We start from the raw sequence: 26,346 nt of genomic DNA, 5'->3' as shown, positions 1-26,346 counted from the left end.
CGAACATGTTACCTGGCATTACCGGGCACGTAAGCATTTGCACATAGAAAGCAGTTGTTGTGACAGTCTTTCATCCTTTCCATTATCCCTGTTCACAGCACTTCATGATCTCCACATACTAGAATGTAATCTTGATTCTCTTTCAGTTTTACCACAGTTGCTCTGGAATCTTCAGAACCTCAGACACAGAGAAATAAAAGGATGCCAAAATCTAGAGTCTCTACCTGGACAGGGTTTTCCTAACTCCTTGGCTTCTCTCAGTATCTCTGACTGTCCACTGCCTGTCCCACTATGCCAAAGAGACACCGGAGCTTATTGGGACCTCATTCCTGGTCTCCAACGCCTAGAAATTGATGGGGAAGACATATATCACTTGAAACTGAAGAACAATGAAAATCATGCTAGATTGCAATAGCAAATGTTACTCTGCACATCACCACATCGAGAATAATGTTTGCCTGAAGGCTGAAGAAATCCCAGATGTTGGGGAAGTTTATTAAATTCTGCAATTAAGGGAATGTTTTCACTTTTCAGTCAACTTTCTGATTTACTTTAGCTGTGTTATTTCCTTATTTTCCCACGTAGTGGGATAAGGTTTGTTGTTGTTTGATATCTTGCATTTTGTGGGATAAGGTTTGTTGTTGTATTATTTCCTTATCTGTAAATTGGAGTTGTTTGATATCTTGAATTTCATATGCTAAAAGTCATCAATTTTGGAGGATTTCCTCTATTGCAGCAAAAGCCCTAAGTTTTGTCACACAGGCAACAACTGTTATGATGCTTACCACAGAAGCATCTTTGTGCTGCTTTGTATGAATTAAGGATTAAAGTTAAGAATATTCATTAGCCAAAGCTTGAAGGCCTATAAATTCAAAATACTTAATTAAAAACACAATTGTAGGATTATATAATCAATAATCTCTCACTGGAGAATTGTTTCTTTAGATCTTTGTATATTTGTTGAGAGTTGAGTGCATACACAAATTAGAAATTACGATGAGATACTCAGGTTTGAGTGAAGCATGATAACTCTCTGTATTCCCCATCATTTTTTTATATAAACATATATCAATTATCTTTAAACGTGGATGTAAGCTATAAGTTATATTTGTGCTTATACTTACGCTTTAACTACATTAATTCTATAACTATCTGGTATATCGTTACTCTAAATAATTGACCTTACCGTAAAATTCAAGGTCAACGTCATACCAGCATTTTATTTGCAGGGGAGGTGGTGAAAAATAAGGGAAATAAATTAGGACCATATTACATAAACCAATAGAGCATTGCAAATTGGGTTCATTTAATGTGACACAAATTAGTTGAACATAAAATGATTTCTAAATGCTGAAGATCTTGCTCCGAAAAAAAATGGGTCAAATCATACTCTTTTGAGAAATGGTTATGCTCTTTTGCAAATTGCAACTTAATTGTGTTGTGCTTGGCATTTTTTCAAACCATATTCTAAAATAGGTAGTTGCAATTTTCGAGTTCCTAAGTGATGATAAACCAGGCAGCACCATCCTTAGTGGATGCACTTATGACGTGTTCCTCAGTTTTAGAGGCGAAAATACATGCCATAGTTTAGCGGGAAATCTCGACAATTCTCTTCAACAAAGGAGCATGCAAACTTTCATTGATGATGAAGGGCTTAGAAAAGGGGAGGAAATTACACCAGCTCTTCTCAAAGCCATTCAGAATCTAGGATTGTCATCATTGTTTTCTCTAAAAGCTATGCATCCTCGATGCATTGTTTGGATGAACTTGCTGTGATCCTTGAGTGCTTAAAGGTGGAAGGTCGACTGGTTTGGCCAGTTTTTTATGTTGTATATCCGTCACTAGTTCGGCATTAGACAGGGACTTCTGCAGAAGCTTTGGCAAACCATGAGGAAAAGTTCCCAGATGACAGGGATCAGGGGAAATAAAACATATGAATCACGGTGAATGAAACTACTGAATTGAGGGATTAAATTGTAAGTGGTTAATAATTTGATCAAAGTGAATAAACTAGACATGAATTCAATGCTTTAATTTCATTTCACATGTACTTTATTTCTATGATGGACAGGTCTGAATCCGAATATAAGTTTATTAAAAAGATTGTTGATGAGGTCCCTAAGAACCAATCGCACTCCTTTACATGTTGCTGATAACCCAGTTTTTTGGCTAGAGTCTTTAAAAGTGTTGTATATCCTAGGATTTGGGTCCGAGGTCAACATGGTTGGTATTTATGGTATTGGAGGAATAGGTAAAACCATAATTTCTTGTGCGGTGTATAACAAGATTTCTAATCAATTTGAAGGTTTGTGTTTTTATGTTGACAGTAGAGAAAAAGCAATTAAGATGGTCTTTTACAACTCCAAGAATTGTGACACCCGCTACCTCAATGTATGTATAACTAAAAAAACATATAAAAATAAAGGTAAAAAAATTTACGTGGATAAAAAATTTACATTCACTTCATTATTATTAAATAAAATTTATTAAAAGTAAATCCGACTCAGAACAAGACTGTCATATTTTACAAGAGAAATTTTATTAAATCAAAGAGGTAAAATAAAATAAAATAAAATAATATTATACAATTAAAATAAAAATTCATCCTCCAATGTTACATCCTATCAGAGCGTCCTCTAGCACGGTTCTTTAAAGTTATCCACTTTGTCATCTGCTCCCACGAACACAAGGTTCAAGATCATCACATGATCCAAACACAAATAGCACACAATAAGTGAGTTATCACATTTTTAAAAAAATACAAATAAACAAAGACGTAATCAAAATAAATTATGGAAGTATTTATAATATAACTCAACTTAATACAATCCACGTCCCTTCACCACTTTATCATTTAAAATTAATTTTTCAATTACCAATCACATTACACATGAATCACACACTCGGGTTAATGTACACATAATAATATTCATCAATTTCATAATAAACAATTTACATACGTCATGCAACAATTATACTAAAACTTAAGCTTATATGCAATGTGGTACCATGTCACTAAAAAACCACATTGAGGCGCTTAGGAATACATAATAAAACACACCACACAATAAGTATTCTAGGTCGCTTTCACTAAATAAAATCATAAGGTGACCAGTTAGGGTCACTCTGTTTTGCAAGAATGCTCCAACCATATGAAATCAACATAGACTTAAAGGAGCACTCAAACTCAATGTTTTGCCTAGACTCCGGAGAATCCGTTAGGGCTTCACCTTCCTGATTCAGGTACAACCCCTAAAATAATTTTTTTTGCATACAGACACTGCTCATGAATTATACAATACCCACGACCTCACACTCGTGTTTCAAACATGTTAAACACATTGCGCTATAATTTAACACTTTAGGTTTCTAACTAAGAATCTTACACTTTTCCTTTAACACTGCGCATAAACATTTTTTTCAAAGTAAACATCAGTCTAGTTATTGTATAATTCGCAGCTCACAACACAAGTATTATCACATCAAGTGTTAATCACACACTTATTCACAACAAAATCTCATAGTGTCACAATTCACCGTCACATGTTTACGTGTATCTCACAAATTAACACATGTTCAACTGTTCACTTATACTCAATCTCAATAACAATATTATGATCTCAATGCAACATGTTATCTCACAATTCATCACATATTCAATTTATCACTTACACCCAATTTCAATCACGATTTCATGATCTCAATATAACAATATCGCAATTATAATCATACATGAAGAATTAAAACACAATAAGCATTTGAAAATGAACCTCAATTTGATCTCCTAAGGGTCTCTACACATGTTTATTCTAACCTCAATTGCAATAAATTCATCTCTTACCTCTAAGAGAACTCACGTGTATAGTTTGGGCAGTGATGGCAGTGTCTCTAACAATTCCCTAAGATTCCTCAAGTTTTTCTTTTATTTGCTCTGTTAAGATTTTCAAGCATTAGAGAGGAAAATTAAAGATTGTAGCCTTCATTTCACTGTAATTGTGAGAGACTAATTTCTCTCTGCAAAAATATTATTGCACAAATTTCAATAGTAAAAATGTGCGAAAATGGATTCCAAAAGTGGTATCCAAATTGCATGACGATTCAATGATTGACAAGTTTGAGATCATAATTTTACTTGGATATGTTTGAGTGTTAAATGTATTTTACTTCCTGTCAAGTGAATAAATAAAATATATTTTTAAAAAATATATATATTTATTTTATTTACCTAAAAATTATTATTTTAATTAATAAAATTATTTTTCTTATTTATTTAATTACAAAAGATTCATTATTTTCCTAAAATTTTATTTATTTTAAATAAATTAATTTTTAATTTATGAAAAAATAAGATGTTACAAGAAATACTATTTTTCTCATATATACTTGGAAAGAGGGAAAGAAAGCGGGAGATGCCAATGGACGAATCCTGACCATAAAATGGAGGTTTCAACAGAAGAAGGTTCTTTTGATTTTTTATGATGCTGACAAATGGGTGCAGTTAAAGGCACTTGCTGGAGAAAACAATTGCTAGCCACTCGTGGGGCTGTAAAATTACATGAGGTTAAACTGTTAAGTGATGAAAAAGCTTTTGAATTGTTTAGCTGGCATGCCTTCAAGAGAAAAAAAAGTTGATCCACGTTATTTTCATATTTTAAACCGTGCAGTTTTTTTATGCTCGTGGCCTTCCATTGGCTTTGAAAGTGGTAGGTTCTCCCTTATTTCGGAAAAGTTTATGTGAATGTAACTCTGCACTAGATAAATATGAAAGAATTTCTCATAAAATTAAAAGATCCATGATAAACTTAAAGTGAGCTATGATGGTTTGGAAGAAGATGAAAAGGGAATTTTCTTTGACATTGCTTGTTTTTTCAATACTTAAAATATAGGATTTGTCCAACAAATGCTACATGCTCATGGTTTTCATGCAGAAAATGGTATTAGAGTGTTGGCTGACAAATCTCTCATAAAGATCGATAATTCTGGTTGTGTGAACATGCATGACTTAATTCAGGACATGGACAGGGAAATTGTAAGGCAAGAATCAATATTTGAGCCTAGTAAGTGCAGTAGATTGTGGCTTGATGACAATACTGTACAGGATGATATATCTTAAAACTATCTCCATTTCTGTTCAACTCCTTTATCACCAAATTCGACCAGTATGTATGCTTAATTTCTGAATTCTTAGCAATCTTTCTCAATTTTGAATGTTACATGAAATTTATTAGCAAAGCATTATGCATAAATGTGTCACTCGATGAGATGTTAGAATTAATATTTCATGCGAAAAACATGACTTACGTGTAAGGATTAATAAATAAATAATTAAGAATTAAGAATTAAATTGTAATTATATTAAATATGAAAATTTTCTCACTTGATGAGAATAGTGATTATAAAGGAACTCTGATTTCATGTTAATGGTTATAAAAGGAACCTTAAAGTGAAATAAGGTTTCATTTCTTGACAAAGTAGTAATCCTCACAAATCTAAAGAGAAACAAAAAAGAATAATTAAGAAAGTTAAATATTATTTCTTTCATTTGTCAAGAGAATCAAAACACACTGGAAAGAAGTCTCACTATAAAAAAAAAAGATATACACTATTGGTTTATTTATTATTTATGAGAATCATAAATTTTAAGATCTTGTTAATTTTCTTGATAATTCCTATAATTGATAATCTAAAAAATCACTTAATATGTTATAAAATTTATGATTCTTCAAAAATTATTTAATTTCTCTCATTTATGCATGAACTCTAATTACAAAATTTATAAATTTTTTTCCACTGCTATCAAATTTTATATTAAAAAAGAAGTCAATTTTGTATTGTTTGCTTTCATTACACCACAAATACAAACATTTTTGCTGCCGTCCCATGTACGCACGTTAAGCATTTATTTGGAATGAAAGTGCACGAATTGTTTTGAACGGGGAGAAAGAAAGTGCTGCTGCACGGTTAGAGCGTATATGGAATTCTTTGGAATTACTATTTGCAACCCAATGTTTCCTATTCTCAATTCCACTTCCTTAATTTTTTCCAAATATCATTATTAAACGTGATTAAAAAATTGAAAGTTTATATCCTGCAATTAAATTAACATATGAATGCTTTGAAATTATCAGTAGCATTAAACATGTATATGCTTCATATTTTCTTGAACGTGTTTGAATGCAAAACACAAAAAAATATGAATATTATTTTATAGTCTGGAATGAAATTAATAAAATGGTTATGAATTATTAATAGCAATAATTATGTGCAGACCATATATATTTGGTTGAAATTAAATGTATGATGAATTTGTTAATTGCCAAATTTGTAAGATTATTTAATTCCAAATTAGTGATTATTTTAATTACTCATAGAATAATGGATGTTAAATTATATGATTATTGATTTATAGATACATTGAAATTCATTGTTATAAGATATTTATGGATCGTCCAAAGGTTAATTAGTTGTTTTTATAATTAATGAATATAATTATAGGCGATTTATGTATATCATTAGTTTTATATATATACTCAAATGACATAGATACTACTAATTGGTGCATATTTAATTATTAAATAATGTTAAGAATTTTTATTAGCATCATCATATTTGTATGTTGTGTGTTGGTGTATCACTAAAAGGAGAACATCAATATACATTGATTGTTATATGAATAAATCATATATATGACATGTGTTTTATATCTCAAAACATTTATATAAATTTTATTATGTAACACATGTTCCCAATTCATTGAATTCTCATATATCATTTATGTCAATGTTAATTGGCTTAACTTCTTTGACTTGAATAAACAAGTCCAATAAAATGATGTACAATTTTGATCTTTTTTTATTCATAAATAAACAAACTAGAAACCAAATCATAACTCTTAAACATTGAGGTCCGGGATAAGCACCACCTCATACACATATCAAAGCACAAAATGAAATAAATATTAAAAAAAGAATAAAAGAGACAAAAACTTAAAATCAAAACTAATCTTCCTAATATCTTATTTGTTACTCATATCTACAAAAACAAATAGCACCGCATTACACCCACTACGTAACGGAAAAAAATGAGTTGGAAAAAAATGGATGTTGGATACAAAACTTCAATTATGGAAACGCGGACTTGATAAAAATAAAGAAAAATATAAAGAGAGAGTGAGAGAAGTGTATATGTTACATTCATGAACAAATGTCATACAAATTTCTATTTCTATATATTACAAAAGAGAAAGGATAAAAAAAATGAAACAATGTAAAATTTATGGAGATGACTTTTCACTTGTCTAGAGTGTTTTTAATTTTGTCAAGGTGTAACAGGTTTGCACAAGTCCGCTAATCAAAGTATTTTTTTCTTATCATATAAGTGTTGTTTTTATATACCTCTTTTATGCTTTTGTTGTAACCACATAATTTCACTCATCCTCCATTATCTTCTAAGCAATCTTCTCTCTTGTAACCAAAAATATTTTTTGATGACAAGATTTCCTCTTGTAACCACCTTTTATTTTTATATTTATTTAATATTTTTAAAAAATTAAAATATTCTTTTAGGTAAAATTGGTTATTCACATCTCTTACAAATAATTACTAGATAAGATTTCAACTTATTATCAGACAACGAATGATAATAATTACAAAATATTATTTGATAAGATTTTTGCAATCAATTCATTATGATGATAATAAATTATGGATATTATAAATTATTATTGAGTTATGTTTTAACTTATTAAAAAATTCCTTTTATTTTTTTTTATTTTCTTCACTTAAAAATACTTCAAAAACAGTTTACCTAAACATGTTCTAAGTACATAAGACATACTTGACTGATGTATCTTGTTCCCCGAATCTGACTGAATTGATAATTGCCAGAATTTAGTTAAGATTCTTGATTCTGTTGGATTTCTTGATCATACGCTAAGGTTTAGTCCTAATTTAAATACTCGCTTATTATAATATTATAAGATTATAAAATTGATCCACCAATGAACCATTTTTTTTTCTTTATGTCAGTTGATAACTATTGTCTTACTCTTTTCTTAATAATTTTTTTAAACAACAGACATATGTATAGAAACATTTTTTATTAACTGGAATGCTCCAAAACATACATGGGTTGAGTTTACATAAAACGTAACCAACTATAAGTTGGAAACAAAAGTTGCGTAGTGGAGCACTCTTTTGTTTAAAGCAGTAGATGCATCATAAGCTTTTATTTTTAAGTAGTAGAAGATGCATCAAGCATGCCCACTTTGGCATACCCACCATATTACTTGGTGGTTGCCCTAGGCATGGCCAAGAAGCCTTTCAGTGCTTCAGAATCAGAATCAAAACACCATCCATAATCGATATAATTATTAGGGTAACGAGCGCAAAAATTGCCACTTCCTTTCTTCATGCATTCATCATCAGATTGACATAAGTTGGGATGTTCGTCGATCATCTTCGCAACAGATGAAAGTCCAGTTGGATGTATGCAGAAACCAGCAACTAGTCCTATAGGGACACAACGACAATCACGTGAGCGGCACGGTGGCATCTCGAAAGGTGAACATGCACCATTACAATCTGCTGCTTCTATCTTCGTTGGGAACATTACTAAAAACGATATGTCAAAGTTAGAATAAATTAATACACATATAAATTTTGAGAGCATTTAAGTACTACTTCCTTCCCATATCTCTTAATGTTCTTTAACGTTATTACAAGAAATATTAAATTGAACTAACATTTATTATATACTTCGATATTTACATTACAAGTATTAAGTATTAACTAAGAGTATATTTGAAAAAATGCATTAATTAGACTTTAAATTCTAAAACATTAAATGTTTTGAAAAAAAAAAAAAGAAGCTAAAACATTAAAAGATTTGGGAAAGAGGTAGTAAAATTTCTCATAGTTCTAAAATATATAATTAGAAATCATGAAGAAAAGAAAAAAAGAAGAAAAATTGGAAGGTTACGTACTGGTGGAAGTGGCAAGCAAGAAGACAGCCATAGGAGCAAGCCTAGCATAAGCCATTGTTCTTGATTTTTTGTTTAGATGTGTTGTGAGTTTTGCACTGCCTGTTCCTTCTTGCATGCATGTAGCAATTTATAGGCGCTGTTTATGAGTATTTCTTTTTCTTCAATACGATATATGATTAAAAAAAGCAATATGATTGTACGAAAATCAAGATATATAAATGTTGAAGTTTGTCATTACATTAAACTTAAATCTCTATTCAAGTTACTCCTTGTCGTGATTCATAGGATTAGGGAACATGCATGTAGCAACAGGGACACGTACGTATCACTGTCAGCTTCTTGCAAACACTTGTGGCACCAAACAATTGCTAGGTCGTTAATTTACATGCATACAAATATATATATATATATATATATATATATATATATATATCATTATTGCTATAATTAATACTATTATAATATAACAGGACATTTTCTTCCATTTTATTTATAAGACTCAGATTATAAGCAATATTTAATATTTATATATATAAAATTCAATTTATAATATCATTTGTACTAATTTTTTTTAGATTAAAATATTTCTAATTGAAGGAGATATTATAATGATAAACAAGAAAAATAAAGTGAGAGAAGTATTAATAGGAATGATAGTTTTATTATTAGATGTCTACTTTTTAATAGGAAAATATTTTATTAATACTTATATTTTTTTAATTCCTTTTTGGTATCATTCATAATAATAATAATAACAATAATAATAATAATAATAATAATATGATTATTATTATTATTATATTTTTGTCTTTTTTATATCTCGGCGTACATCCAATATATTTTTAAATGTCCAAAAATCAATTTTGAAAATCCCAGGGTTCCCAAATTTGAGAAGATTTTGCCTTTGGAGTGCATGGGATCGTAAATTTTTCCTTTCAGTAACTAGTTTGTAATTATATAGGAAAATATTTAATAAACACTTATATAGGAAAAAAGTCATATTTTAAATAAAATTTCAAACATTTTATATTAAAAAAATATTGAAATTATTTTTTGGATCACCACTTTAAATATTTTACATTATAAAAATACTAAAATTATGATCCAAAATAGAATTTGTATTTTTTTAAAAAAATTACAATGTTCGAAAATTATATATTTTTTTTAAAAAGGACTTCTCTTTATGAAGTCTTTTGTTTTTTCAAGTCTACCCATTCCTATAATTTTTTTAAAATAACCCATTCCTATGCATATTTGTCGTGTAAAGGCTTGCACGTAAGTTGCATGTAAGGCACCTGGCATTCATCATAACAGATTTAACAGAAGATCGTGGTCAGCTAAGAGGTCACTGGCAGCAGATTTGGCGCTGCCAACCACAGATCTAGCGTCGTGGAACCACACATCTACTGCCTTCAGCCAAATCATCTCACTTAAAACACTTTTAACATCATCCGTTAAAAAAAAATTAACATTGGTTTTCAAATTAATATTTTATAATATCTATTTGAACAAAATTAATATTATAAATGTATTTTCTACCGTAGTTCTAGTTAAAAATAATGTAGAATATGTCAATTTTTAAAAAAAGTTACTTTCTAATTAAAATCAATTTTATCAGAACTAATGTTGAATGTAATTTTTTTTATAGAAAGTCATCCTATCAACATTTCAATTTCTAACATGATCTTGTCACATAAATGATGACTAAGGTGTTGTTTAAGATTAATTTCAAGCATTAGAACAAAATAGATTAAATGTCATAACATTTATCAAAAGTTAATTCAACAATTTACAAAATTTGACAAGAAAACTGATCTGACATATACTTTTAGTTTAACAATAAAGTAAAATAAAAAGTTACCCCTTAAAGAGGGGATACACATGTTGCAATCCTTTTAAAACTTTTTTTTCACACCATGCATACCACGTAAGAGGTACACATGTTAGTCAGTGTTCATTGTGATAATGATTTAACCAGGGTGCATTTAATTTGAAGAGTGAAACTTTTAATTTTTTTTTTCATTTTTATTTAATTCATAGAGTTCTATGGTGAACCACTAAATAAGTGAGGTTCACCCACGAACTTATCTTTTTTTAATTGGAAATGTCAATTTTATCCTTTTTAATAACTGTTGGATTTTATTTTATAAAATTGGATGGTTGAGATTACAGAAATAACAATCAAGATTATTAATTAGGCATTTTTTTAAATATGAGCTAATTCTAGGCTACATATTTGAAAATAGGAAGTTTTGAGAAGAAAATTTTATTTACTTATGAGTTTCTCAAGTTCATAAGAGATATTATTTTAAGTCTTTATCATCAAGTATCATCTCTTTATTGTTTATTCTTTTTTAATTCTAATCAATACTCTGTCTCATTCATGTTGGTAAGTGTTCATTAACCAATCAAGTAGTTTAATGTTTGAATTTTTATTAGTTCATAAGTCATCGTCAACAACACTGAATTTATTGTCGGCATTATCTATGTTAACTTTAACTTTAAACTTTAAAACACTATAAATAGTACATACATTTACCAATTCATAATAATGATATCTATTACAAATAATTACTAAATAAAATTACGAATCAATATTTGATAATGAATGATAATAATTATAAATTATTATTTGATAAGGTTTTAATGATCAATTCATTATCATGATAATAAATTATAGCTATTGTAAATTATTATTGGGTTATGTTTTAAATTACACTTATGACATCTTTTGCGAAAAAATTGCTTTATCAATTGTGATTGTTACAAGTAATTAGGCATATTTTGGAGCTCATGGTGAGACATTGAATGTACATCAAAACATTAATGAGTTTTCTCACATCAAAACATGGACCAAACCAAAGTACTTGTAGATACTTCTTCTTTAGGATGATATATTAAATGATAACATTGATTTTCTTTTAGTTTAGTTGTATGCGTGAAATTGTTGATTAACTCACTAATTATTCATTCCTCTGCAATGACAACTTTGAGAAGGATTTAATTCGCATTTATCAAATGAGATGAGATATGTCCTTTTCAATGTCGTGAGTCATTGAAAATGAGTAATTTATGAGTTAGTCAACCAGAAAAATTAAAAATTTCACTCATGCAATTAAATTGAAAGAAAATCAATGTCATTTATTTAATATATCATGTTAAAGAACATATACCATAATTGATTACCATAAAATTATTCCAAAAATGTAATTTTTTTTATTAACATATTATATAAAATCAAAATTCATATAAGATTTTAATAACTTAATTGATTTATTTAATCAGAATATATACCTCTTTTAATTTTCTTAAATACTATAATTATAATTTCATGAATAATAAAAATAAAATAAAAAATTTAGCAACATTTTGTCTAAAAAGAATTAAATATTATGTTATTACAGAACTTTTTTCTACGTGGTAAAATTTTCTTTTACAATAATATTTATTTATTTATGAATTTAATGGTTATACATTAAACATCACCGTTAATACCAATATTTTTTTTCCTCAAAATTTTTTCCTTTAGTTGGAGGGGAATAATAAATTGAACATGAATTAAAAGTTGGGCAATCCAAAGGCCAACATTACGGAACAAATATTGAACAGCAACCAATTAAAAGGAGCTAGAAGAAGAATAAGATCAAGTATTGAATAACTTCAACAACTCGAGAACCCTTCATCCTAGGCACAAACCCAAAAAAAAATAATCCCGAATCATGTTTGGGTTTGATTCAAATCTAGTTTGTATCAATCAACTTAAAGTGCACTAGGGAGCAACAAGAAAGATTCAATGCCAATGGCAACATTTTGCACACAAACTCGCAAAGGGAGATGTGGGATCGGTTGTGGGTGCCTCTTGGCGTTATGGGTTACAATTTCTCTTATCTTAAAAAACAAAAAGATTTCTCTTGCACTTCTTAATAGAAAACGAAAAAATAGGCGAGTAAGAAAAAAGTAGGCGAGAAATGAATAAAAATAAAAATTATTTGTTATAAAATATATTTAAATTAAAGTGGCTAAAAATATTTATGATAAAAGTATATTATTTTCATTCAGTCCCCATAACAAATGGGTCTCAAGTCGCGATGTTTTTTGTTGATAATAGTTTGCTTCATATATACTTAAGTACCAAAGCCTTCCATCTACGTGAGGCATTGGTTTGGGAGGTGTGAAATTTTGTTGATGAGAGTAGAAAAGCGCAGAAGTTATGAACTTTGAAAAATTCATTGGTCTGAGATGGGAGAAGTTATGACAAAATATTTGAATTTTTTGTTGGTGCTTCAGCACAGTACTTCCTCTCTCAATTGGTGAGAAAGGATTAGAATTTTGGACTGTTGAAGCAAGTTACCATGTTACCCCTTTACTCTCTAGCACACAAAGTAAGAACTCTGTGCCCTTGCACTAAGATTCCCCTTCGGCATCCATTGACCACGCAGTCATTTTTTATGCTTAACGTGAGGAACAAAAAAGCTAAGTCTTCACAGGAAATTAAAATTATTAAAACCAACGACTCATGTGGATAGAAGGCTTCAGTGCTTATGTATATATGAAGTAAACTTTTTTTTTTAACAAAAACCATCGCCACTGAAACCTATTTCTTAGGCGAATAATATGTTTTGGCCTCCCCCTTAGAATTAGGAAAAAATATCCTCTTCATTTCTTCCATTTTATTGTTTTGGAAAAAGAAATGGTACTCTTCATTTAATAAGTTAACGATAAATTAATAATTAATATTCCAACATGTTTATAATTTTTATGTGCATGTAATATCAATTATTAAAATTACTCATTTTCTTTTTAAATGAATAGGTAAGTTTAATGGAATAGAATACCAATTCCTAGTAGAATCACCCGATTTTATTTTGGGAAAGAAAATTAAAAATGAATAATATATGTATTGTTATATAATATTATCTATATAGACTGTCGTGTGATTAATTTATTAATTTTATAATAATTATCTTAATTTTTATACCAATAATTATTTTTAATTAAATTATTGAATCTTACTATTTTACTTACCACAATGGGAATTGGAGAATAAGTATGCAAATAAACTAATAATTAAAAAAATTAAGATATTTATGTTAGCATTTAATTTTTTATTAGTAGTTGAAAAAATCATTTAATTAATCAATAAATATTTTTTAAAAACATTTTTTAAGACACTAATTTTTATATTTTTTCACATTTATTCTTCATATATTTATTCATTTTCTAGTTTTAATTTTTAAATAAATCTTGCTATTAAATTTTTCTGCTATTTTACACTTTCATCAATTTTAATAGTTAATTTTATCAAACACTTTAACATAATAAGTTAATTTTTTAACTTTTCAGCTTTTACTTTAACAACTAATTTTTAATTTTTAAACAGCTTTGAACGGATTCTTCAACTAATTTTGTCACATATAATCTTTGACTGAATATCTCTTTTAAATTATTATTGAGTTATGTTTCACTTATGAAAAAATTTATTTTAATTTTTTTATTTTCTTTTTTTAGAAATACTTCTAAAATAGTTTACTTAAACATGTTCTAAGTACATAAGACATACTTGACTGATGTATCTTGTTCCCCGAATCTGACTGAATTGATAATTGCCAGAATTTAGTGATTCATGATTCTGTTGGATCTTGGTCATACGCTAAGGTTTAGTCTTAATTTAAATACTCGCTTATTATAATATTATAAGATTATAAAATTGATCCACCAATGAACCATTTTTTTTTTCTTTATGTCAGTTGATAACTATTTGTCTTTCTCTTTTCTTAAATTTGTTTTAAAACAACAGACATATGTATAGAAACATTTTTTATTACCTGGAATGCTCCAAAACATACATAGATTGAGTTTACATAAAACGTAACCAACTATAAGTTGGAAACAAAAGTTGCGTAGTGAAGCTCTCTTTTGTTTAAAGCAGTAGATGCATCATAAGCTTTTATTTTTAAGTAGTAGAAGATGCATCAAGCATGGCCACTTTGGCATACCCACCATATTACTTGGTGATTGCCCTAGGCATGGCCAAGAAGCCTTTCAGTGCTTCAGAATCAGAGTCAAAACACCATCCATAATCGATATAATTATTAGGGTAACGAGCACAAAAATTGCCACTTCCTTTCTTCATGCATTCATCATCAGATTGACATAAGTTGGGATGTTCGTCGATCATCTTCGCAACAGATGAAAGTCCAGTTGGATGTATGCAGAAACCAACAAATAGTGCAATAGGGACACAACGACAATCACTTGAGCGGCACGGTGGCATCTCGAAAGGTGAACATGCACCATTACAATCTGCTGCTTCTATCTTCGTTGGGAACATTACTAAAAACGATATGTCAAAGTTAGAATAAATTAATACACACATACAAATTTTGAGAGCATATTACATATTAAGTACTACTTTCTTCCCATATATACAGTTTAAGGTTATTACATATAGATTAAGAAATATAGATTAAGAAATATTGAATGGAATTAAAATTTATTATATTTGAACAAAAATTATATTATTTAATATTTTGATATTTGATATTTACATATTAGGTATTAAATAAGAATATACTTTCGATTCTAAAACATCAAATATTTTGAAAAAAAAAAATAGAAAGCTAAAACATTAAAGGATTTGAACTGAAATGATATTATTTAATACTTTGATATTTGATATTTACATTAGTAGTATGAAGTATTAAATAAGGGTATGTTTGAAAAAAAATTGCATTAATTACATTTTAAATTCTCATAGTTCTAAAATATATAATTAAAAATCATGAAGAAATAAAAAGAAGAAAAATGGAAGGGTTACGTACTGGAAGTGGCAAGCAAGAAGACAGCAAAAGGAGCAAGCCTAGCATAAGCCATTGTTCTTGATTTTTTGTTTAGATGTGTTGTGAGTTTTGCACTGCTTGTTCCTTCTTGCATGCATGCATGCATGTAGCAATTTATAGTCGCTGTTTATGAGTATTTCTTTTTCTTCAATACAAGATATGATTTAAAAAACAATATAATTGTACGAAAATCAAGATATATAAATGTTGAAGTTTGTCATTACATTAAACTTAAATCTCTATTCAAGTTACGTACTCCTTGTCGTGATTCATAGGAATAGGGAACATGCATGTAGCAACAGGGACACGTACGTATCACTGTCAGCTTCTTGCAAACACTTGTGGCACCAAACAATTGCCAGATCGTTAATTTACATGCATACAAATATATATATATATATATATATATATATATATATATATATATATCATTATTGTTATAATTAATACTATTATAATATAAGAGGACATTTTCTTCCATTTTATTTATAAGACTCGGATTATAAGCAATATTTAATATTTTTATATATAAAATTCAATTTATAATATCATTTGTATTAAAAAAATTTAGATTAAAATATCTCTAATTAAAGGAGATATTATAATGACAAACAAGTAATAAAAATAAGAAAATGAGAGAAGTACTAATAGCGTCTTATTATTAGATGTCTACTTTTTAATAGGAAAATATTTTATTAATACTTATTTTTTTTAATTCCTTTTCGGTATCATTCATAATATTATTATTATTATTATTATTATATTTTTGTCCTTTTATATCTCGACATCAAATATATTTTTAAATGTCCAAAAATCAATTTTGAAAATTCCAGGGTTCCCAAATTTGAGAAGATTTTGCCTTTGGAGTGCGTGGGATCGTAAATTTTTCCTTTCAGTAACTAGTTTGTAATTATATAGGAAAATGTTTAATAAACACTTAACTTGCTATTAAATATTTAGAGAGTAAAAGAAGTATATATATATATATATATATATATATATATATATATATATATGATAAAATTTATGATATAATAAAAATAAAGAAATCATATTTTAAAAAAAAACATCAAACATTTTATATTAAAAAAATATTGAGATTATTTTTTGGATCACCACTTTAAATATTTTACATTATAAAAATACTAAAATTATGATCCAGAATAGAATGTTAGTATTTTTTTTAAAAAAAAATTACTATGTTCGAAAATTACAATGTTTCTTTATGAAGTCTTATCTTAAAACAAGATTTTATTACATATAACTGTATTGTTTTTCAAGTCTACCCATTCCTATAATTTAAAAAAAAAAAAATCCATTTCTGTGTATTTGTCGTGTAAAGGGTTGCACGTAAGTTGCATGCAAGGCACCTGGCATTCATCATAAAGACAATGATAACAGATTTAACAGAAGATTGTGGTCAGTTAAGATGTCACTGACAACATATCTTACTGGCAGCAGATTTGGCGCTGCCAACCACAGATCTTGCGTTGTGGACGACTTAGTTTCGACATCGCCAATCAGGGTTATCAAACTTTAAGATATTTATGTTAGTATTTAATTTTTTATTAGTAGTTGAAAAAATCATTTAATTAATTAAATAAATAAGTTTTTTAATATTTTTTAACATTTTTTAAGATACTAATTTTTATATTTTTTTCACATTTATTCTTCATATATTTATTCATTTTTCTAGTTTTAATTTTTAAATAAATCTTGGTATTAACTTTTTCTGTTATTTTACAATTTCATCTATTTTAATTGTTAATTTTATTAAATACTTTAACATAATAAGTTAATTTTTCATCTTTTACTTTAATAACTAATTTTTTAATTTTTAAACAGCTTTGAACGGATTCTTCAACTAATTTTGTCACATATAATCTTTGACTGAATATCTCTTTTAAATTATTAGAGTTAAGTTTTATTTATGAAAAAATTGATTTTAATTTTTTATTTTCTTCTCTTAAAAATACTTCTAAAATAATTTACTTAAACATGTTCTAAGTTCATAAGACATACTTCACTGATGTATCTTGTTCCCCGAATCGGACTGAAATGATAATTGCCAGAATTTAGTGATTCATGATTCTGCTGGATTTCTTCATCATACGCTAAGGTTTAGTCTTAATTTAAACACTCGCTTTTTATAATATCATAAGATTATAAAATTGATCCACCAATGAATAACCATTTATTTTCTTCTTTATGTCAGTTGATAACTATTTGTCTTTCTCTTTTCTTAATAATTTTTTAAAACAACAGACATATGTATAGAAACATTTTTTATTACCTGGAATGCTCCAAAACGTACATGGATTGAGTTTACATAAAACGTAACTAACTATAAGTTGGAAACAAAAGTTGCGTAGTGGAGCACTCTTTTGTTTAAAGCAGTAGATGGATCATAAGCTTTTATTTTTTAGTAGTAGAAGATGCATCAAGCATGGCCACTTTGGCATACCCACCATATTACTTGGTGATTGCCCTAGGCATGGCCAAGAAGCCTTTCAGTGCTTCAGAATCAGAGTCAAAACACCATCCATAATCCATATAATTATTAGGGTAACGAGCATGCAAGGCACCTGGCATTCATAAAGACAACAGAACATGGTGGTCAGTTACGGTGCCACTGACAACAGATCTAACAGGCAGCAGATTTGGCGCCGCCATCCACAGATTTAGCGTAGTGGACGACGAGTCAGTTACTTTCTAAAAAAATGATTTTCTGAGATTAATTTTATCATAAGTGATCTAAAAAGTAATTTTTTTTAGAAAGTCATCCTAACAACATTTTAATTTCTAACATCATATGTCACAGGAATGATTATTAAGGTGTTCTGTTTAAAATCAATTTCAATGGCATTAGAAAAAGTAAATTAAATGTCAGAACATTTAACAAAGTTAATTCAACAATTAACAAAATTTAATAAGATAAATAATCTGACTTATACTTTTAATTAATTTAGTTACTTTTAACTTTTAGTTTAACAATAAAGTAAATAAAAGTCTACTCCAAAAAGGGAATACCCACGATGCAACTCTTTTAAAACTTTCTCGCACCATGCATATCATGTATGTAAGGGATGCTCAGGTTAGTCAGAGTCATTTATAATATAGAGATTGAAACTTTTAATTTTTTCACTCTTTCATTTAATTCACTGAACCACTAAATAAGTGTGATTCACCTACGGGACTAACTTTTTTTAATTAGAAATATTAATTTTATTCTCTTTGACAACTGTTAGATCTTATTTTATAAAATTGAATGGTTAAGATTAGAGAAGGACAATCAAGATTATTAATTAGATATTTTTTAAAATATGAGATAATTCTTGGTTACATATTTGAAAATAAGAAACTTTTAAAAGAAATTCTTATGAGCTTCTTAAGTTATGAGCTTCTTAAGTTAATAGGAGATACCATTATGAGTCTTTATCACAAAGTATTATCTCTTTATTTGTTTATCTTTTTTTCAATTCTAACGACACTCTTTCTCATTCATGCTGGTAACACTAATACAGATTTGCAAAAGTGATAATGACTTAAGTTCATTAACCAAATAGTTTAATGTTTGAATTTTTGTTACTTCTTAGGACATCACCAACACCACTAAATCTATCATTGACACTATCTATGTTGACCTCAACTTTAACCTTTAAAACACTATAAATGATACATACATTTACTAATTCATCATAATGATATCTATTACAAATAATTACTAGATAAGATTTCCAATCATTATTTGATAATGATTATAAAATATTATTTGATAAGGTTTTAGCAATCAATTGATTATCATGATAATAAATGATAGCTATGGTAACTTATTATTGGGTTATGTTTTAAATTACACTCATGACATCTTTTGCGAAAAAACTGTTTTATCAATTGTGATTGTTTATTGTTACAAGTAATTAGGTGTGTTTTGGAGCCGATGGTGAGACACCAAATGTACAGCAAAACATTGATGAGCTTTGTCACATCAAAACATGGCCCAAACCAAAGCACATGTACATACTTGTTCTTTAAGATGATATATTAAATGGATAACATTGATTTTCTTTCGGTTTTGTTGTATGTGTGAATTTGTTGGTCTTCCTTATTAACTAACTCCTCTGCAATGACTCAACTTTGAGAAGGATTTAATTCCCTTTCATCAAATGAGATGAGATATGTCCGCGTCAATTGGACAACAATTGAAGATGGGTATCCTTCAAATATCAAGGTATGGAAAATATCAAGTGAGGGATGGAGAACTTTGATACTTCCTTGCATTGACGCTTTTGGACTCAAAAGAAAGGAGCATAATCATTTGTGAATGAGAATGGTGTTGTAATTTATTAGGGTCTCTCCCATCTTATACATTATTCCAGTATCAACAAACATTTTAATTCTTAAATGTTTAAACTAATGACAATTTAGTATCTAAAAAAAGGAAAATCCAATTTAGTCTTTAAATATATAATCAGGAACAATATTTTGCTTTAATTGACATTGATTCACACATTTAGGACAAAAATAATCATTTGTCCTAAAATAATTTATAAGATAAGCTATCTTGATTTTTCAAATAAACTACCAAAGTAATTAAACTAGCCTTGTGATTTCATATACCAAGTTGCCTTAAACAATTTACAACAGGATATGAGAGACACCCTAATAAATTACATCAGTACTATTCTCATACACAAATCATTATGCTCATTTCTTTTGAGTCCAAAAGCATCAACAAAACATCAAAGTTCTCCATTCCTCACTTGATATTTTTTAAATGATTTTTTAATTAATTATTTTAAAATTTATATGTTAACGAAATATTAAAATTTGGAAGCAACAATTAAATGAATGACTAAATGATATATTTTGAAAATATAAAAAAAAATTAATATACTAAAATGAAACTAAGAATATATATTTAATTGAGATTTTAAATAATTTTAAAAGACTTATTTTTATAAAAAAAATTCTGTAATATTCAATTAAGACTTTTGAATAAAATAATTTTTTATAATATTGAATAAAGACTTTTAAGATTTTTTTAATGTCAAAAAGATTTGATGATATCCTATGAAGAAATTTTACAACTTAAAAAAACTTCTTCATATTCGAAATCATACGAATTTTAATGAATTATTTTTTATTGATTTTTTAATGAATTTTATATAACCTTTCAGTAAAAAAAAAAATATAAATCCCACCACGTATGTGAAACAATCTTACCCAAATGTAGTGCCTTTCTTTTCTAATTTTTTTCCCGCCGGTTGCTAGTGTTTTCCTACTTCCGTCACACATACAGGTGTGATGTCCACAATTTCTCTCATCCGGAACGTGTCATGCTTGATTAATCAAATCTGCAATTATTCAGTGATCACAATGCACATATCATTCTTGGTCCTTTTCAATTAAAATGTATCTCTATGTAAAGTTATTAATTGTTGGGTTTGATTGATATGAGGCAAAAAATTGAATCGTGACCAGGATCCTGCATCAACAAAGGCTATGCTTGGTTTTAAGACTTTCATCTTTAGGTGGTGTGTGGGCATAAAGGGGCACCTTTTTTTATTTTATTTTGTATGCATGGACATTGGGCAAGTTTATTTTCATAGATTTGCGTAAGTACCAGTTTTAGAACGGTTATAATTTTCTTCATTCGAGCATTTTCACCCACTCAGCCTTTTCTCGCCTCAACGCTAAGTAGAGAACTATTGGGGAGTTGAGTTCGCTCCTCAGAGGTAACTAACTAATTTCGAGATTTCTTCCTTCAATCCCAATTCCCTTGATTATTAGTTTCATCCATTGCAAAAATTTCATTCTAATCACCGATAAATAGCTATATATGCAAGCCCTAAGTAACTTAGAAGAACTCACGCTGCTTATGTCTGTTGTTCTTTTAGGGTCAATTTGGATGTTTATTCTTGATTTTATTGATAATATTCACTTTGTTTGCTGTTATGTTTGATTTAGACCGCAAACTGTTTGATATATGTTCTCAATCATGGAGGGTGATAGCGTTACATTCATTTCCAATCCTGAGACCTATGAATTGGAGAGTGATAGTTTTACAAAAATTTCCTCTCCTGATAACGGTGATAAGTCTAAGACGATTGTGGTATGGTCAATTTCTTATAAAAATAAAATTCTCATTTTTTGTGATCATTTTGATTATGGGTTTTGCTTTGCTAGTATTTCAATTGTTATTTTTGGGATGACTGGTATCTGGCATCCTTGCTTCTTCACATTAAGAATTGGCTTGATATTCGATAGCCTTTGGTCTAGAGAATTTTGACAATAATTAATTTTTTCCATTGCTGAAATGTGTTTTGGAGATTTCATTGTCTAAGTATGCCTTCCCTCTATTGGTTCCAAAGGGTGCGGTTTGGGTAGAGGGAGATAACAAGTATAACAGCAACGATTCAAGAAAATTTGGTCCTGTTCCTTTTGACCTTATTGATGGCAAGATGTTCTGGAGTAAGTTTGTGTATATATGATATGATGACTCACCACCACCCAAGCCTCTGCTTCCTTTTCCCTCCTTTTTTTCTTCTGTCAACTTCCCCTGACCTTTTGATTTTTGCATGTAGATAATGCCACTTAAAAAATTTGGCCTTTCTGGAATAAATGATATGAAGCAAAGCATTCTGTCATGGAAGCTACAATCTTTTGCAACTTGGCTTTATGTGTTTAATTTTGAACGGCAAAACCCTACCTATCTGTAGTTTACTCCCTACACAGGTGCATTTTGCTTATAAGGGCAGTTTATCTTCTTTTTTTTGACAGAGCAGTTTATCTTTTATGCATGAAGTCAATGAAAAGTAGTAGATGATCACAAAAATCTACTCAGATTAGAAATGGAACATAGAATTTCCGTTAGATGGAAGAATTTGTGTAATCCTATTGAAAACATTTGTCCTTTTGAAGAAGGGTCTTCTATAAAGGCTCATCACATTGTTGATATATGAAATGGTGATTTGATGGTTGACACATTCACCTATTACTCTTTTTTTTATATACTCTTAGGCTTAAATATATTTTTAGTTTCTATAAAATGAGCATGTTTTGATTTTGGTTCCTATAAATTTTTTCTAGAGCGGAACTATATTCTTCATCCTTTAACTTTTTTAAATTTCTGTCTTTCATCCCGAAACTTTTTGAAAATTTTTCTTAATCCTTCAACTTTTATTACATTTACAGTTTTCATCCTTTTTATCTATTTTAGACATTAACTGGTGACCTAACATTCGTTTATTATTATTTTTTTATTTCTTGGTGGCTAAAAATTGCCAAAAATTACATGAATAACTTATTTGAAAAGTCTTAAACATATTCTAGCAACTAAAAGCCTTCACAAATTACTATATCTCAATTTTAAATTCAAGCACAAAAATGATTCGCCTAAATCAAAATTCATCTTATGCACGATTTCAAATTAAGATTGAAACACAAATCAGATCAACAAACTCAAAGGTAAGTTTCATTCTTCAAATTTCATGGAAACGGGCAAGCTTCATTCTTCAAATTTAGCCAAGATTCAATTTTTAATGGGTAAAGTCAAATCCATGACCATGGACACAAAATCTTCAAACCCTACGTAGATCTAACAAGTCTTCAAACCACCCTGTTTACAAATTTTCAAACCACCATCAACCTTCATTGTCACCATCAAATAGATCTTGCAATTCCTCTATTGCACCTTGTTTGCTCCCTCAACCACCTCAAACTACGACAACATGATGGCTCCTTTGCACACACACACAAAAAAAATAAATAAATAAAACCCATTATCTAAAATCCCGTTGTTGTCAACATCCACTTCGACAATTGACCAAAAGAACAAAACCACACAAAAAAATACAAAGGCAAAATCTAAATTTTTATAGAATAATAATTTGTTTTTCCTAAAACTTTGTAAGTATATAATGACTAAATGTATTCAAAAGAGACAATATTTGACTAATAAAATTAACTATTTCAATTCTAATACGATATTTTTATTTTAGATATAAATAAAATATTGTATTAGCATGACAAACATAAACAAAATCAAGACAATGATAAAAATATTAACTTAAAAAAGAAAAAATTCATGGGTGATTTAATTTAATAAATTATGTGAACTAAAAATTAATATGTTTTGTATTTAATAAGTAATTTATATATAATAATAAATTTAATTATATGATATGAGTTAGGTCTGGTTGAATCAAGTTAAAAAATAGATCTTGTTATCTAATTTGTATATAATCAAGGCTTAATTGAGTTGGGTCGAATTTAACATAAACACTTAAAAAAAGAAGTCAACCCAACATAATTGGATCTGGTTGGGTCAAGGGTAGACCTTGATCCATAAACATTCCTCTCAAGGAACTTCTTGTGTTGACAGAGCATTTTCATTGAAGTAGCAATGATGGTGGGTGGAGGTGAAAGGGGTAGTAGTGACAATGGGACTGCGCTGGGAAAGAATTGTACATGAGGGAGAAGAACCACAAGAGACAAATTTGGAAAATAAAGAAAAATAATAATAATTTCTGATGATTTTTAGTTATAAGGAAATGTAATAATAATAAATCAAGTGTCACTCATTAGTTAATATCCAAAATAGATGAAAAAGACGGAAATCATAAACAGAATAAAAGTTGGAGGATTATGATTAATCTTCAAAAAGTTCAGGGACAAAAATAAATTTTTTTAAAAAGTTATAGTAGAAAAAACATAGTTTGCTTTTTTTCATTATTTATCATCCCTCTAAAATTTAAAATTAATTATTTACCATTCCTTTAAAATGAGTAAAAAAAATGTCTCTCAAATATTTTTCTTCCGACCTTTCCAAAATCTTTGGGCATTTACAAAAAAGACAACAAGAGGCATCACTTAGAATAGTAGATGTTATGATTTTTAGCCTAGGAAAAAGAGAGATTGAAAAGAACATTGAAGCAACTCATCAAGGGAAACTTAAGATTTGATAATATATTAATTTTTAAAATTTCAATTTTCAATTGTGTCAAATAAAGTTATGTGATTCATGTAACTGACTTCATCTAATGATATAAGATTTTGTTGTTGTTTCTAAAATCTGAAATTCTTATTTTTTATCTTAAAAGTTCATTTTAAAGTAGATAAATAGCATTTCTTTTAGAAATTTAGAAGAAAACAAATTAAGCATCACATAGCAATATTATACCATAGATACTAGTGAGTGTTACCCTTTACCTTTTGCTAAGAAGTTAATAGTAAAGACTAAAAATATTTTTATCATCCAAACTACAAAATCCAAGAGTCCTAAATTCTTACACTCCGAACATCCAATCTCCTTTTAAATTCCTCATAATGACTCTGATGTGTCCAATCTAAACTTCAAACATTTTATCCCTTATGTCATGTCTACCAATACGATGACATCGATTGAAAATATATCGATCGGATAAAACTTATAAGCACTTCATTTAGAATGAGTTTAGTGAGTTCTTCACGGCAGCATGGTCATATAGCATAAAATTTTCTATTTGAACGTTAAAGTTAAGAAATAATTTGACTCACTTTTATAACCAATTATCATATACCAATTTTAATACAAAAAAATGGAAAACAAAAAATTCAACTAATGCAAAAATTTACTTTGTCGTATTGAATATTAGTGTGGTCATACAAACCCATTCCCCCCCCCCTCCCCTAAATAATGCTAATTGGATTACCATGGTTAAAAAAATCAACACCATTATCAAGGTGAAATCTCCAAGGAATTCAATGTGAGCAATCTTTGGCAAGTCTTTGCTTTTTGGTTTCTGGGCAAACCCTCATCTTCCCCTTTCAATTGCTTATATACAGGAACGCTAGTGTTAGGTGCACCCCGTAATATTGTTTGTGCACCAATCATTTAAATAAAGTGACAAAAATGTCCTTCACTCAAATTTTAAAAACCTTCCCTCCTATTCTTTGTTTGTACGCCACTTCTTCTTTCTTCGTCTCACTTCTTTCTTTGTCTTCTTGCATCCTCTTTTTTGTTTTGTGTTGTGCTACTGCCGTTGAGTGCTTCTATTGCTGGCTTTGAGAACGTTTCCACCGTCGAGGTAAGGTTTCTTCTTCTCTTTTCTAATGGTTGCTTTGTCTTCTTTAGAATCCGTATAACTAATTCGTATGAGTTATAAGACTAATTCGTATGAGTTTATAATTAAAAAAACACATGGATTACATAAATTCATATTTATATAATTTGCATGTTTTTTAATCATTAATAAATTAATTTATTTTTTTAATAATAAATATTTATTATTTATAAAAAGTACTATTTTAATTTTTGTTTCTAAATTGTTATTGTTTTTATTAAGTATAAATATATTATTTTGTTTTCTGTTTGTAAATAGTTATTGTATATTTTTTAAATAAAAATAGATTATTTTAAATTATGTTTTTAAATAGTAATTTTTTTAATTTTAAGTATATTAATTTTATTTTTTTAAAATAGTTATTGTTTCTTTTTTAAAATAAAAATATTTTATTTTGAATTATATTTTTAAATAGTTA

The 26,346-nt window shown here is 28.3% G+C and overlaps 3 protein-coding genes across 7 annotated transcripts; 1 reads left to right on the top strand and 2 right to left on the bottom strand.

The window, feature by feature from the left end:
* Nucleotides 1-8,081: 8,081 nt before the first annotated feature.
* Nucleotides 8,082-9,084, bottom strand: A1 (albumin 1). Its single transcript, NM_001250785.2, has 2 exons — nt 8,984-9,084; nt 8,082-8,612 (listed from the first exon to the last, which is right to left on the bottom strand). The coding sequence occupies exons 1-2, from the start codon at nt 9,036-9,038 to the stop codon at nt 8,284-8,286; spliced, it is 384 nt and encodes a 127-aa protein (NP_001237714.2). The 5' UTR covers nt 9,039-9,084; the 3' UTR covers nt 8,082-8,283.
* Nucleotides 9,085-14,787: 5,703 nt separating this feature from the next.
* Nucleotides 14,788-15,914, bottom strand: LOC100815970 (albumin-1). The gene is made up of 2 exons (XM_003542763.5): nt 15,805-15,914; nt 14,788-15,316 (listed from the first exon to the last, which is right to left on the bottom strand). Exons 1-2 carry the CDS (start codon nt 15,854-15,856, stop codon nt 14,988-14,990), a joined length of 381 nt encoding a protein of 126 aa, XP_003542811.3. The 5' UTR covers nt 15,857-15,914; the 3' UTR covers nt 14,788-14,987.
* Nucleotides 15,915-21,071: 5,157 nt separating this feature from the next.
* Nucleotides 21,072-22,807, top strand: LOC102659912 (mitochondrial inner membrane protease subunit 1). Of its 5 annotated transcripts, XR_003263823.2 has the most exons (4): nt 21,072-21,560; nt 21,793-21,937; nt 22,197-22,296; nt 22,410-22,807. XR_003263823.2 is itself a non-coding variant. In XM_041008231.1 (3 exons), exons 1-3 carry the CDS (start codon nt 21,812-21,814, stop codon nt 22,421-22,423), a joined length of 240 nt encoding a protein of 79 aa, XP_040864165.1. In that variant the 5' UTR covers nt 21,072-21,811; the 3' UTR covers nt 22,424-22,807. The 5 variants fall into 5 exon arrangements, 1 of the variants encoding a protein (XP_040864165.1); XR_005887921.1 differs by having other exon boundaries at nt 21,072-21,937; nt 22,197-22,300; XM_041008231.1 differs by having other exon boundaries at nt 21,072-21,937.
* The last annotated feature ends 3,539 nt before the right edge of the window (nt 22,808-26,346 follow it).

The sequence above is a fragment of the Glycine max genome, chromosome 13, assembly GCF_000004515.6.
Source record: "Glycine max cultivar Williams 82 chromosome 13, Glycine_max_v4.0, whole genome shotgun sequence".
Lineage (NCBI taxonomy): Eukaryota > Viridiplantae > Streptophyta > Magnoliopsida > Fabales > Fabaceae > Glycine > Glycine max.
The sequence above is the reverse complement of the archived record's forward strand: the minus strand, read 5'-3'. Positions and strand labels throughout refer to the sequence as shown.